General features: G+C 41.2%; 2 protein-coding genes across 3 annotated transcripts; one reads left to right on the top strand and one right to left on the bottom strand.

Annotated features, from left to right (window-relative positions):
• Positions 1-612: 612 nt before the first annotated feature.
• On the top strand, positions 613-11,152 carry LOC6535249. 2 transcript variants are annotated; one of them, XM_015191508.3, is made up of 4 exons: positions 613-915; positions 1,036-2,230; positions 9,274-10,118; positions 10,358-11,152. In XM_015191508.3, the coding sequence occupies exons 2-4, from the start codon at positions 1,444-1,446 to the stop codon at positions 10,679-10,681; spliced, it is 1,956 nt and encodes a 651-aa protein (XP_015046994.1). In that variant the 5' UTR covers positions 613-915; positions 1,036-1,443; the 3' UTR covers positions 10,682-11,152. The 2 variants fall into 2 exon arrangements, with proteins under 2 accessions (XP_015046994.1, XP_002095905.1); XM_002095869.4 differs by having other exon boundaries at positions 613-2,230.
• Positions 11,153-12,779: 1,627 nt separating this feature from the next.
• Positions 12,780-13,356, bottom strand: LOC6535250 (drosulfakinins). Its single transcript, XM_002095870.4, has one exon. The coding sequence runs from the start codon at positions 13,312-13,314 to the stop codon at positions 12,901-12,903; it is 414 nt and encodes a 137-aa protein (XP_002095906.1). The 5' UTR covers positions 13,315-13,356; the 3' UTR covers positions 12,780-12,900.
• Positions 13,357-15,189: the final 1,833 nt, after the last annotated feature.

Raw genomic sequence — 15,189 nt, forward strand, 5'->3', positions numbered from 1 at the left:
GAGATCTCCAAAACTATAAAAGCTAGTAAGACATGCAGACCCTAGTGTTTTATTTTTCTCCAATTTCTACCGAAATTCCAGAAAATGAAATTTCTCGTTCGCACTTCCACTTGCGTAACGGGTATATGATAGTAGGGGAAGTCGACTGTAGCGTTCTCTATTGTTATAGTTAAAAAACCAGCCTTGCATACTTTGCACCATAAATATCTGATCAAACCTACTTCTGTTGTAAAGTCTTTCCTGCTTTTAACGCTTGGCGTTATATTCTACAGGGTAAAAAAAAAGTGCAAGAAAGTGCAGATAGTTAAACAAATTTTACAAGAGTATTTTCTCCTGCAAGTATTGTTGCATGCTTAAGCTCTATAAACATAGAGAGCGACGAATTTTCTCAGACGTGGCAAATAACCTTTTGGATATCTGAGTGGCTTACTGCTGGCCCATTCTGCTGATCTGGAGGTAGATTATCAATTCCCCTCCACTGCCCGCTGCGTCCGCCAAGCGGTTCGGGGCAAAATCATAGTCGTACCTGCCTCAAGTCTGTCGGGCAAAGAGCGAGAACAGGTACGCAGGTATGTGAGCAGAGAGCGTATTTTCGATCGAGCCGAGGGTTCATTTGTTGCGAGCGAACACCACGTAGACGTTGCTCAGACGATGTTGGCCAGATTCATTTTCCAGAAAGACGTCGTCGCGTAGACAAGCCTGAATTCGTTGCGGGCGCCAGTGGGACGACCCGGTGACCATCGTCAATTGAACAGTTGAACCAGATCAGTCCAGCTGCATTCTCCGGGAGGGGTATAGATCTCCCCTGCGCGTGCGCACAGTGTTAGTGTGAAGGGAGTTCCGTGACCAGAACCCCACGACGCCATATTTGTTTTCAAAGCGTTTGCTTGTGTGTGTGTGATTTAGCTCCGCTGTGTGAGTGTGATGGCAGACTTTGCTAGTTTCTAAGGCCGTGACAGCCCCTTTTAATCGGGGTTCGTTTGCGCAAATTCGAACAAGATTTGCTACTGATTATTGATTGATGCAGTTTTCCAGCAACGTTGTGTGTGCGAATGCAGTCACCCCGATATGGACGAGCGTGTGTGTATGCGTACGCCCTTACTTATGTGAACCCGATCGAGAACGCGAATACTGGTTTGACCCGTTGGGTCTGAGTGTGCAGCGCAAAATATCCGCTTACCTAAGCAAAAAAGTTTTCTGGCTTTGGCCTTAGAGCGGTACTCGGGCACAGACACAGCTACAGTGCCAGAAATACCTGTGCATACGACACGAACGTGGCCAGCACACAAAGCGAAACCAGAAAATCCACATTTTTCGACCTGCTCTCTGTGCCGTGCCTTTCCTCTCTTTCCATCGCGCTCTCGACTGAAACGCTATACCGAGACCAAAACCAAAACCACTAGATACATCTTTACGTGATCGTAGGTATATTACGTAGCTGCAATGGGCGACTCTACGCCCATTTGCCGATGTCGAGTACTTTATTTGGGCAGTGCCGTGCCAAGGCAGAGTAAGGATGGACTGCAGGGCATCCAGGAGCCGCTGCGCAGCCTCTATCCATCGGAAGGGGCTGTGGGCGCCAAGGGCATTGACAGCTGGCTGAGCGTCTGGTCTAACGGCATCCTGCTGGAGAACGTGGACGAAAACCTTAAGCAAATCACGCGTTTCTTTCCGATCGAGTCGCTGCACTACTGCGCCGCCGTGCGCCAGGTGCTCATTCCAGAGCGAGGAAACGCCCACCCGGAACCAAAGTTCCTGCCTCTGGACTCACCTTTCGCGCGGATGCCGCGCGCACAGCATCCACCCATCTTCGCTGCCATCCTGCGGCGCACCACCGGCATCAAGGTTCTTGAGTGCCACGTTTTTATCTGTAAGCGGGAGGCGGCCGCGAACGCCCTAGTCAGGTGCTGCTTCCACGCCTACGCCGACAACTCGTACGCCCGCCAGTTGGAGACGGGCGGAGGCGGAAGTGTCTACGGGACCTTAAAAAGCGGTGCCGTTAGCAAGTCCAGTGCCGACCTGACCAGCGTCGGGCTGGCTAACGGAGTTGGAGGCAGCAACCACCATCTGGCCCTTTCAGCCCAAGGTGGCTGGAGATCCCGGGCGGGCAGCACTACGACGCTAAATAGCTTGGGTCGCGCTTCGAACGGCCACGCCAATGGATCAGCGATGGGGATGCAGGGGGGTAGCACGGGCAGTGCGACAGAAGTCTATACATCCGTCAAGAACTGTAAGTACTTTGCTACAAATTTTTAGACGTTACTCTTAGAGTAAAAGGGCATACTAGATTCGTTGAAAGGTAAATAACATGCAGAAACAAGCGTTATATATATTATATATATTTTTGATCAGGATCACCTCGTCGTTCGGGAGATCTCAGGAACTATAATATATTTAATTTGTTTTATTGCCATATTTTAGTTTAAATATATTCTTAAAAGTACAGCTCTAAATTTCTGATAAAACAACCTACTTTGTATTTATTATACCCGTTACTCGTAGATTAGAGGGAAAATTAAATTCGTTAAAAAGTATTTATCAGGTAGAAAGACTCGATTTCAACCCTATAAAGTATATATTCTGCATCTGAATGACTAGCCGACTCGATCTGGCCATTTCCGTCCGTATGAAGGTCGAGACCTCGGGAACTATAAGAGTTGAAAATGAAAATAAGCATACATATTTCAGAGATATAAACGCAGCAAATTTGTTGCCTCGCCTCGCCACACCCAACTGTCACACCACAACTTGATACTGACATTACGATAGAAATTGGCAAGAAATAAAAAAATCATAAAATAAACATAAACTAAAGTATACTTAACATTTGTTAGGACAAACTTTAGTATTCTTTAGACGGGGGACGAAACTGTTGAAATCATGTTAGAAACCATATTATTATGTGCTAAAGGTGCGATCGATGCCTTTTATACCTTTTATATAAGGAGTTCGTATAAACGTCGAGATCTTTGAAACTGGAAATGCTAGGTAGTTAGGATTAGACATGCAAAATTTTACTAACGTCTACGTTGCGCAACTTTTTTTGAGAACGCTGCCTTTTACTTGCCATTTGGTCATTTGTTATTCTTATCGATACGCCAAACCAATATTGGCTATGCTCACTCTTCCGCCTGCAAACTGCGCACACTTTTGAGAATCTATTGTCTTTTTATTATATAACTTGTCAATTTCTATCGATTTGCAGGAAAATTTTAAAATTTCTCTTTGGTATGAGTATTGTATGGATTAGTTATGGAACTTGAATATAACGTTCTCCCTTTTTATGCACGTTACTAGTATAGTAAAAGGGTATACTAGATTGTTGAAAAGAATGTAACCGGCAGAAGGAAGCTTTGCCGGTCATATAAAGTATATATTTTCTTGATCAGGATCAGTAGCCGAGTCGATCTGGCCCGTTCGTCTATCTGTCCGTCCATATAAACGTCGAGACCTCAGAAACTATAAAAGCTAGACAGTTGAGATTACGCATGCAGACTCCAGAGACGCATCGCAAGTCTATTCTTGTTGCTACGCCCCACAAAACTGCCACACCCACCCTTTCGAAAAATGTTTTGATATTTTTTCATTTTATTATTAGTCTTGTGAATTTCGATTTGCAAAAAAAATTTTTCCACGTCTACTCTAACGCCCACAAGCCGCCCAAAGCTGGTACGCTCACACCTTTGAAAAATGTTGTAATATTTTTTTATTAGTGTCGTTAATTTCTATCGATTTGCTTAAAAATTTTTTGCCACGACCACCCTAACGCCCACAAACCAGCAAATACTGTCAGTCGCACTTTCACTAGCTGAGTAACGGGTATCAGATAGTCGGGGAACTCGACTTTAGCATTCTCTCTTGTTTTTTATATATAAAATTGTTTAATTTTTTTATTTTTTCTGTTAAATTTTTAAAAATTATGTACAGAAATATTAATATAAAGTGCGGCTTTTGCACATTTTGTGGATCTGGACTTAAGCTCAGTTGGACATTTGGCAATTATTCAAAAGTTTATAGGCAATCACACGATCGAAATAAAACGGCGTGCTTGAGTTGACTTCTTCTTCCGAAAATGAAATACTTTTTACTGTTCTACTATCTACCAAACACTTTCCACTCATCTCAATTTTGTCTATGGTGACCAGTCAGCAGATTGACAGAAGGCGACTCTAAGGCTTAGCCGTCGCACGACTTGGCTGTTTCTCTAACCATCGGTTGTAGTGCGGTTGTGATAATTACCATTAAAAATTGCTTATATGAGAAGAAAGCTGCACTACTTTTCTTCGAAAAATTCTAAATTGTGCGATTTCTAGCGCAACATTAAAATTTAACTTTCGACTTTAACCTTTAAAAGTTAATCTTTATGCATATTAAATCAGTATTACTCGTACTGTGAATTTTTCCTGTAAAAGCCTAATTTAAGTAACGCCCGATACGAATGCGATACAAGTTAATGAAAAATCAGGTAAAGTTATAATGAGAAAATACCTGAACCTATATCATTGTAAAAGTAAATTTGACTAGACTATCTCTTTACTGTGCACCAGTATTTATAAGGGCTTATTGCTTGTAATATATGGTAATTGACAAAGAAGTTACTTCATCAAACCCGAAACAAGCTACTTGCAGTTAGACGTCTGCTAGATAATAGGCTTCTTAGATCTCGAATATGTCTGCGTACGTTTTCCTGGACTTTAGACCGCGGCACATCCGCTTTTGTGCAAGCCGGCTACGAGCTTTTCCCACTGTTCTTCTCAGCCACCAACAAAACTTAAAACGTTGTAGGGTCTGACTGAGAGGGCTGGGCAGCCTGGGCTGGGACATTCATTATACACATGCAAGGGTCTTAAAGAAGTGAATAAATCGAGATGAACGCGTGAGAAGATTTCATGTTTCACAAGCCGAACCGCTGGAAAGTCGGTAAGTCGGTAGGGAAGTGTGAGCCTCAAAAAGAGAAAGAGAGTAGCAGAGTATATCGACCCAGTGTGAGAGTGTTGCTGTAAATCTCTGCCGAGATTGCGATGACATATTTTGCTGAACATACTGATCTTCGGCGGACAGCGTGTCTGTGAGAACTTTCTATTCATTAACATTTTTAGCCTGTGGAATGGCTACATCATGTTTGGGGTTTTATGGAAATAGCGCCTCTTATTGTATTAACAATAGAATAGGGAGTTTTAACACTTAGTACAATTATAATAAAATATTCCTTAAAAATCTAAAAAAACAGGTATGTTTAGAGAGTTTGTCTTAAATATTAAAGGAATACTGCTGGATATTTTAATTAGTATTCTTTATAGCTCTAGATTATTATATACCCGTTACTCGTAGAGTAAAAAGGTATACTAGATTCGTTGAAAAGTATGTAACAGGCAGAACGAAGCGTTGCCAATAAGGTATATATATTATTGATTAGGTTAGCCGAGTCGATCTGGCCAAAGACATTATAATATTCTAATGTCTTTGATCTGGCCATGTCCGTCTGTCCGTATGAACGTCTAGAACTACAAAAGCTAGAAAGTTAAGATTCAGCATGTAGACTCCAGAGACATTGACGCAGCGCAAGTTTGTTAACCCATGTTGCCACGCCCACTCTAACGCCCACAAACTGCACACAACTGCCACGCCCGCTCGATTGCCAAAAATTATATTTGCCACGCCCACCCTAACGCCCACAAACCGCAAAAGAATAAAATTTCTCCTACGCACTTTCACTAGCTGAGTAACGGGTATCAGATAGTCGGGAAACTCGAAACTCGGAAACTCGAGTTTCCATCAGCGTGGTCCGTTGCCAATTACAGATGACTTATAGCATCACCAAAAAGCTAGGTGTAGAAACCAAGACGAGACAAATTGACCAAAATCCAGTAGTAGTTCACCGCATAATAGATTTTCTTTCAAAATAGGAAACAATATAACGATGGGGTAATAGTAACCCGATCGCAAAGCTCTTGAAGAAGCAGGCGGCGCATCGGTAAGATTTCAGACTTAGCTGCCACAGAATTTCATTTATGGCCTACTTGCGGCTCTTACCACCTTCAATACCTGTTTCAAGACACATAGAGCAACTCCACTGTGACAGTCCACGTAGTGACGTTTAAGTTTTGTCGGTAAGTTTTGTCGTTTTGTCTGTGTCTGCTAAAAAACGTTAATTTAATGTGATGTTATTTGCCGATTTGCCAAATGAATTCCTTTTATATAGTATATCAATTAAGTCAAGTGCAAAACAAGAGAGAACGCTATAGACGAGTTGCCCGTCTATCTGATACCCGTTACTCAGCTAGTAAAAGTGCGAAGGAGAGTCTTCAACACTGACAGTTTATGGCGGCTTATGGGCGTAAAAGTGGGCGTGGCAAAAAGTTTTTTGGCAAATCGATAGAAACTTACAAGACCAATACAGAAATGTAGAAATAAACATTTTTCAATAGTGTGGGCGTGGCAGCTTTGGGCGGTTTGTGGGCGTCAGAGTGGGCGTGGCAAAATTATTTTTCAAAAGAGTGGGCGTGGCAGTTTTGGGCGGTTTGTGGGCGTTAAAGTGAGCGTGGCAACATTAATCGACAAACTTGCGCTGCTTCTATGTCTCTGGAGTCTGTATTCTTAATCTCAATTCTTAATCTTACTAGCTTTTGTAGTTCCTGAGATCTCGACGTTCATACGGACGGACAGACGGACATGGCCAGATCGACTCGGCTATTGGTCCTGATCAAGAATATATATACTTTATATGGTCGGAAACGCTTCCTTCTGCCTGTTACATACTTTTCAACGAATCTAGTATAACCTTTTACTCTACGAGTAACGGGTATAATTATATTACGCCACAAAAATTAATATTAAAATTTTTGTATATTGAGTGTGAGCTTAAAGGACGATAATCCCATGCTTTTTAAGTTTTTAGTTTTACACAATGTGGCGTCTGTCCGGCAGCCTGTCCGTCCGTCTGTCTGACCGTATGAATGTCAAGATTCCAGAAACTATAAAAGCTAGAACGTTAAGTTTAGGCATAAAGATTTGTTTACTGACGCTCAATTTAACGCCCCCAAACCGCCCAAAACTGCCACACCCACTCTTTTGGAAAATGTTTATTTTGTTTTATTTTATTAGTATTGTAAATTTTTATCGACTTGCCAAAAAACTTTTATTTTATTCATTTGTCTGTAAAAACTCACCCCCATATTTCAGAGACATTTTTAATTTTTTTTGTTAATTTTGTTATTGGTTTTCCTAATTTCTATCAGTATGCCAGAAAAGTTTTGAATTTTCCCGTTTGCTCTTCTCACTAATAAAAAGTTTAAATTACAAAGATAAATAAAAGTTTTAGTAAATCTGCCAATTCACCGCCTTAAAAATACTTTTATTTACAGTGGACCGTTTTTTCAAGCCCACCTAAATCAGTTGGTCAGTGTATTAATCGCTGCTGTTGTATTTTTCACTCTTCCGACATTCCGATGTGGCGTAGTTGACCTAGATGCGACTAGCAGCTGCACATGCGGCCCTCCATCGTAGCAACCCAAACTTTAAAAAAACAGAGACGGAAAACGGCAAAAAGAACTGCTTGGCACTGGGCTTGTTTTGGTTTTTGCAACGTTGGAAGTATGAAAATAGTGGAAAAAGTAAAAGGAGAAAAACTTTTAAAAATGCTGGTCCAAGTTTTTGTTGCTGCTACTCCTCTTCCGTCAAACTTATAGGAATTCGCATTGTACCGAAATTTGGCAAGCCGGTAATCCGTGGTATTTTGAATAAATCCGCCTATCTTATCCCCTTCTTCACATATTTTCACGCACGCATGAGCATCGCGCTGTTTCCCGGGAGGCTAGTGAGAGTATCGAATTTACTTTTTACTTTTTCCACCGATTATGACGTAAGTCCAAATAGGTGGCAGCCTATAGCCTATGTCAAGCAAACAGCAGTGGCGAAACAGAGATGCAATGCAGGTATAGTTTTATTGGAAAAAGTCGCTGTGGAAAAGTGATTACCCTTCAGCAAGCATGCTCAATTTATGAAATTAGAGCCAATGGTCAATTAAATAATCACGATCCGTCGGAATTCCGCAGTTATTTACGCAAATTACATTCCGCGAACAATATGTGCCTATTTCCTAAACTATAAAGCGAAACTACCGGGCAATGCTTCCTGTTTTACTGGTATATGTACAATGGCAGATATATCGCACTTTGGTCAACGATTTGACCAGGAGAAGAATTTCCTTTGGAAAACATGTCGATATTAATGTTGCTAGATGACCAGTTTTTCCACAAAAGGTATTTCTTGTTAAATTACAAAATTTGTGGCGAGGGCTCTCATTTTCAGAGCTCCCAAATCTGGGGTCAATAGTCCCAGGCCAAGCTGAAGACTAAACAACGCCCAGCAAATGCCTGCAGGTAGAACAGCAAGCAAGACCTAAAGGAATAAGCCGCTGAATTGCATTTGAAGAAATGGTGAAATGATCAGACTCAATGCGGCCATAAAAGACACTTGCAAAGTGGCTCTCGGCTGTTCGAACTGAGGCTTTAATGTAGGGAGGGGACGGGGTTATCGTGCTCGATTCAGGTTTAGACTGGTGTCGGCTAAGCTGAGCCCGGACAGATGCAGGTGTATCCACGCTCAGGTTATTAAATTCCTGTTATTTATTACAAAACCGTTGCCTCAATGGCCCAAATGAGCTTGAATGTGAGTATCTGTTCGTAGGCCTGGATTTGTGTCGGATGACAAGCGACCCGGGAGAGGCCAGTTGACTTGTTCATTTGAATGCATCTGCCTCGCGAGATCTGTGGTCTTGGCCCACTTTGTAAATGAGGCGATTAGCCCCGCTCAGTAGATGGAGTGCGCTGACTTAGCACTTCGCCTTTTTCTTCTGCTGGAAAGGTAATATATGTTGACATCGAATATCAATCGACAGCGGGCAGCATCCCACAGCACGGAAAACTTACCAAGACGACTCTTATTCAATTGTTTGTGGGCGTATGGGAGTTTTTCATTTAAATCTATTTTAGGTGTAAATCAACTGGTTTTAAATTTTGTATGCTACCATATAAAATACAAATCTGAATGCTCTTGCTGATACATATTTAATTCCAAATTTATTGAAATCACACACTTATCCTTCCGGATAATGCATGTCACGGGCTGAAATAAATTTTCGTATTTAGTTAATCTTAAAAAACATTAAGAAACTAATATGTATTGTGCTCTTCGCCTTTTCTTTGCAATATCCGTATTTAGCGGACACTGTTGTCCATAAACTGTTACTACACTTTTCATTTTCTCTTACAGTTTACGATAGCAGCGCTGATCTCAACATGACTGTTGATGACGGAGATGCGTCTTACAACGGCGACGAAAATCATAAGGTCTGGAACGGATCACAGGACCAGCTGGACACCATCGGACCACTAGAGAGTCCCTATGATCTGTTTGCGGGAAACACCTCCACCATGGGAAGGCCTCTACGAGCGCGTCAAATCAGCACACCTATCGACGTGCCACCGCCACCAGTGAAGGAAGAGCGAAACACGAAGCGGGAGAAAAAGTCGACCAAGTCTATTGGCAGCCAAAGCCTCTCCGGCACCCTCATCAGGCCAAAGCCCATGCACCCTTCCCCGCTGCATGGCTCAGGATTCCAGGTACCTGGCAGCATGACCTATGGGCAAGGGCCTCACGCCGCCCGTTACCATACAATTAGTCATCGCGGCATTCCCACGGGTCCCCCCAGCCACCTGTCCCATCACCCGCCACCCCACCCCTCACAGCATCAGGTCCATATGCTGCACCAAGCCAACATCGGGGGCCTACCGCCCATGCAGATCCCAGTGATGATGCCTCAGCAGTATGCGACTCTTCAGCCGTCGCGCTCAATAGGCAAAAAGAAAAAAAAAGAAAAAAAAGGCGCGGGAGGTGGAGGAGTGCCCGTGGGCATGCCAATTGTACCGCCCATCTACGCCTTTCAGCAACAGGCCATGGGCGTTCCACCTTCCCAATTGGCACATTCCCTCATTGGAGAGACGCGACCGCTGGGTCATTCCAGCCGGAAGCTGGCGGCGTCAATGAGCAACGGTCTGGACGACTCCGGTAACTCAGGCGCCGAATCGCCATCACCAGGTGGCACTGGCATCTACAAGGTGGGTGGTACATGGCTTGCAAATACTAACATTATTTTCTATTAGAAAATACCAAATTTGTAATCAGAAAATACATGAATTATGAAAATATCTGAACTCCCTTCCTCTTCTTTATTTGGTGATAGCTATTTTCACTAAAAATGCAATTTTGCTATTTGTACTTTTTTATTTTCCAAATAAATTCAAGAAGGAATCGCATGATTCAATATTAATTATAATACATTTAATATTTTCTGTAGCGCAAAGGACACCTAAACGAGCGCGCCTTTAGCTACTCCATACGTCAAGAGCATCGCAGCCGGAGCCACGGATCGTTGGCCAGCTTACAGTTCAATCCGCCGGATATAAAGAAGGAGCGTGAGATCGCCCAAATGTTGGCAGGTCTTGACCTCAATGATGGCGAGCGACCGAATACACTACAGCGGAAGCAAGCTATGACAATGTCAAATGGCGGGGGACCTGGTCTAGGACCAAGCCAGCGTCATCACGCCCATCCTCCGCATCCACATGCCATCTACGGGCCACTGGGGCCTGCCAGCAGCTTCGGAAAGCCCCGAAGATAAAAGTTGATTGTCTTGATCTGCGCTCCATGATTTATACAAAAAGATTACACCACGTTGGGCGCTTAGAATCGTCTAACAATTCTTGATGTACACCAGATTAAGAAAACAGTGGCTAAATATTTTAACGGAGCTTTGGGAGTGTAATCCCACACGGAAACCAACTCTACATAAACGAATATTTGTGCCTTATTAGGTTTATACTTAAAGTGTGTGCGCTCGCTAGTAACCATAAATTCACGAGATACCATATATCAACCATTAATTAGTAGTGTAGAATATAATGATATGAAATCCCTATCCGACTATGTAACAGTCACAACGTTCTTTCGCCTAAGGAAACGCATCACTGACGTTTTCGACAAGTCGGATATTTTTCCCAAATCGTATAATTATTATGCTTTCAAAAATGTACAATAAATACCTACAATAAAATGAACATGTTAACAGAGCATGATCGTAGCCAAAAGCTAATTTTTCCACACTCTCAACCTTTCAATCTTACTCTCAGACCTATTAGCATGCCAGCTCCGATCACCGGTCGGTTCAGCTTTCCCCTCACGCCACTCACCCTCCTATGGAAAATACGTAGGGACATACCAAGGCAAGACAAAGCTGTATTTTTGCAGACATTGTACATATGCCATTCTACACATTTAAAAAGAAATTCCGGCGAGCTTAAATGTGAGTGTAAATACAATCAATCAAACTGATTTCCATACGAATGCAGCGAGTTCAATGAGACTTAAGAAGTCTGGCTGTCGCGGGTCTGACCCGCGTATGTATAAGCCGCCAGAGAACTCGCTCTAAGCTTACTTATATTAGAGCGGCTTACCTTATAATCTGGGAAGCTCTACGGTAAATCTAACCCACTGGACTTGGATTCCAATCACGATTCGCGGTAGACTTACTTCTTTGCAGTGTTAGCCTAGTGGTGTAGTAGTAGCCTAAACTACAATTTATTAACAAACTCGTTGAGCCCAAATTTAGGGCTTGGTTATGAATCTGTTGAATGTGGAAAATCCGGTCAGCATTCTTTACAAAGCCGATTGGAAAAGCCGGCGAATGTGCAGCAAATATACTTCCGTAGGGTGAAACAGGTAAAATTTAAACTTAACTTAAGGTCTAAGACATAAGCAGATTCAGAGAAAGTAACCGCTGCTCTGTTAATAAATTACAAAGTAAATACACATTTCAGAAAATAAGCATTTTATACCAGCATTCCAGCATTATATTCCGCAAACTCCGCTTAATTTAAAATAGCGAAATTTTTTTATAATTTAATTACAAATGTAAGTTTTCCACGTTATGGGCCATTCTGTGCGTGATATGTCTGTCTTTATGAAAACTTTCAAAGCTGTGCCACATGAAATATTTTAGAGTGTTAGATTTAGAGTGGGCGTGGTAACATGAATCAACCAGCTGTATCAAAAGCTGTATGGCAACTGTATGCTTAAACTCAACTGTAGCTTTTATAGTTTCCGAGATCTCGACGTTCATACGGACGAACAGGCAGACGAACATGCCAGATCGACCCGGCTATTGATCCTGATAACGAATAATTATACTTTATATGGCCAAAAACGCTCCCTTCTGCCTATTAAAAACTTTTAAACAAATCTAGAATAACCATTTACTCTACGAGTAACAGGTATAATAACTGTGGTAATCCAATCTTTACGAGTGAACCCGATCGAAAGGTAGTTTTAAAACTAAAGGGATTGCATACCAAGATTGTATAGTTCAGGATGGTTAGTGTGTACAAGCACGAACTTAAAAAAATCGGGCTGATGGGATTATTATTATAATTTGTAGATTATGTTAGTTTCCATCAGTCCCATCAGCCCCAATTTTAAAGTTCTTACTTGTACACACTAACCATTTTCACTGAAATGCCGAGACTTTTTTTTTCGAATTTTATGATTCAAAAACCGACTGATATGTACCCAAAGAAAGCGAAACTTGATTTTTTTCTATTATGTTAAATATTTTTTCTGACTGTAACTATATAGGTTTGATTTTGATACAAAACCAATACTCCATATGCATGGGTATAAAAATCAAAATGCTTAAATGCATCTATGAAATTAGGAATATTCAATTTTGGAATGCGAACATTTATTACGTTTTATTTAATTGTTAATGTAAAATGTATGCTCGATTAATTTCTATTTACAATATACATAAGCGGATTTTTAAATAACTAAAATGATGGCAAGTGTTTACCGACCAAATCGCATGTGTCCGTAGTCATCGAACTGATCATCACCCCCCCTTTTGCCAAACCTCATGTGACCGTAATCATCGAACCGCTTAGCTTTAGTATTTTCGTCATCATTATCCATGAGGAGATCTAATTCAATTGGTATCATTGGGCGAGGTACTCTCCGACCGAAGGTAATTATTTTCTGATTACGCTTGTCCCCGAATCGAGAGAGCGATGGTCGAACTAAATTTGCATTGGGCTGATCGGATTCCGCACCCATATTTGACTCCAAGTCCTGTAGTCGCCGATCCCCCTTCGAGGTTTGCAGATTAGTCTGCGCTGGCACCGGCACCACCACTAAGAAGCAGAAGGCTAATGCCCAGAGAGGAATAACCAGCGTGGCGAAGTGCGTACAGCTTCTGAGTCCCATGCTTTACTATGCCCTTGGCAGACTGGTGGACAGCTAACTTGGTGCTTCCTTTTTATACGATAACGGTTGTGGGCCTCCATTCTCGCCTGTTTAATATTCTGCAACCGCGGCTGTCAAGGATTAAGTGCCTTGATGTGTTGAGATAACAGAAATTCAATTTGCCCTATGGGCCTTCACTTGTGATTGACTTGATTGATTAAACTAACTTTGATGCTGTCCTAAAAATAATTGAATTTGACGGCATTGCCCTATGAATATATATGTATTTAATGTATGGAGAAACATTCTTTTACCTTCGAATAACGTGTATAATAAGGACCGCTAATTGTCAACATAGAAGACCATTGCACACCACCAAAGTGCCCGATGAAAATAAGCTTTGACCTGCTTTTTTGTTGACTTATATTTTATGAAAAAACTAAAACACATGAGGTGAATAAATTTTAAACATTAATAAAGAATTCCAATAGGTTGAACTAAGCTGTAATCCATTTGAGAAATCATAATTATCAAATGGACCATTTTAGTTATATTTTTTTATTTTTAAAGTCACGTACAAGCAAGAAATATGGTTTAAAATGCTTCAAATAATACAGTTGCCATTATTAATCCAATCACTGGCAACAAACAAAAAAAATTTTGATTCCTTTGTGGAAATTTCTCTAATAATACCCATTACTCGTAGAGTAAAATTATGTAACAGGCTGAAGGAAAAGTTTCCGCCCATATAAAGGATATATATTCTTGATCAGGACCAAGCCGAGTTGATCATGCCCTTCATGTCCGTCCGTATGAATAGACGCAGCGCAAGTTTGTTGACCCATGTTTTAAGGCTTCTCTAACGCCCAAAATCGCCCAAAACTGTAGTTTTTGAATTTTTGTTTGTATAATTTTTATCAGAAAATGTCAAATTTTGGCGATTTTGGCTAAACATTTTTATGAGTGTAGAAACCTCGGATTGTTTAAACAAGTCGATTAGAAATGTGATTTTCCTCTATATAATAAAGTTTACTTGGAAAAGCAATATAAGAAGTATTAATAAATTAGCTTTTATGACCGCCAGTATAGTCAAATATTGATGATTAATTCTTTATTCAAATACTTGTGATACTAAGCAAAAGAATCTCTTTACAAAGTACACATATAGTTTATATCGAAAAATTTCGAAATGGAATATGAGATCAGATCAGGTCCGTCGAAAGGTGTGGGTACTGTGGGTAGTACTACCCACCCGAAATCGGACCCAGGGAATCACCAAAGACATTTTACCATAATTTTGTCGACTTGTTTCTTCAAGTTCGACAAAGCCTTCAATCACCAGCTATCACTTGGGAGCGGTATCGTTCGTTCGAAAAGACAACAATACATTAAACAAATGAATTTTAGATGGTCCAAGTGGTCCATAACGGTTTTAAGTATGGTCGGACTTCTCCCCTTATGTGTGTTTATTTTGCTTATCTACGATAAATTTGCGAAAAACATTTTTGTCGAAGAGCTTACAAAATGGACATTAAGAAATAAAACCTCCGGTTTGTCTGAAAATTCTGCCTAATTATACCCGTTACTCGTAGCGTATAACGTGGATAAACAATATATTTTGTTAAGCTTATCAATGTTTAACCACGTTTCAAAAACTGGTAGAAACTGACTTCTTTGAAACCTATTTAAAGTTAACTAAAAGCATATTTCGCGCACTTTCAATAAAAGGTATCTAATAGTCGCAGCACTCGGCTATGACGTTCTCCTCCGTTATATGCATCGCCAGAGTTTCTACAAAAGAATGTGTAGCAAGATAAGATAAAAACATCTTCTCCGCGGAGAGTATCAACGGATATCTACGGAGATTTGCTAGACCCAGGAAACGATGTACCCATA

The sequence above is a fragment of the Drosophila yakuba genome, chromosome 3R (assembly GCF_016746365.2).
Source record: "Drosophila yakuba strain Tai18E2 chromosome 3R, Prin_Dyak_Tai18E2_2.1, whole genome shotgun sequence".
Taxonomy (NCBI): Eukaryota; Metazoa; Arthropoda; class Insecta; order Diptera; family Drosophilidae; genus Drosophila; species Drosophila yakuba.

Excerpts from the sequence above, each read along its gene's own strand:
- LOC6535249 (XM_002095869.4), top strand. The coding sequence starts at position 1,444 with ATGGGCGACTCTACGCCCATTTGCCGATGTCGAGTACTTTATTTGGGC. Across the intron at positions 2,231-9,273 it reads CTATACATCCGTCAAGAACT|TTTACGATAGCAGCGCTGAT; the intron begins GTAAGTACTTTG and ends TTTCTCTTACAG. Across the intron at positions 10,119-10,357 it reads GTGGCACTGGCATCTACAAG|CGCAAAGGACACCTAAACGA; the intron begins GTGGGTGGTACA and ends TATTTTCTGTAG.
- LOC6535250 (XM_002095870.4), bottom strand. The coding sequence starts at position 13,314 with ATGGGACTCAGAAGCTGTACGCACTTCGCCACGCTGGTTATTCCTCTC.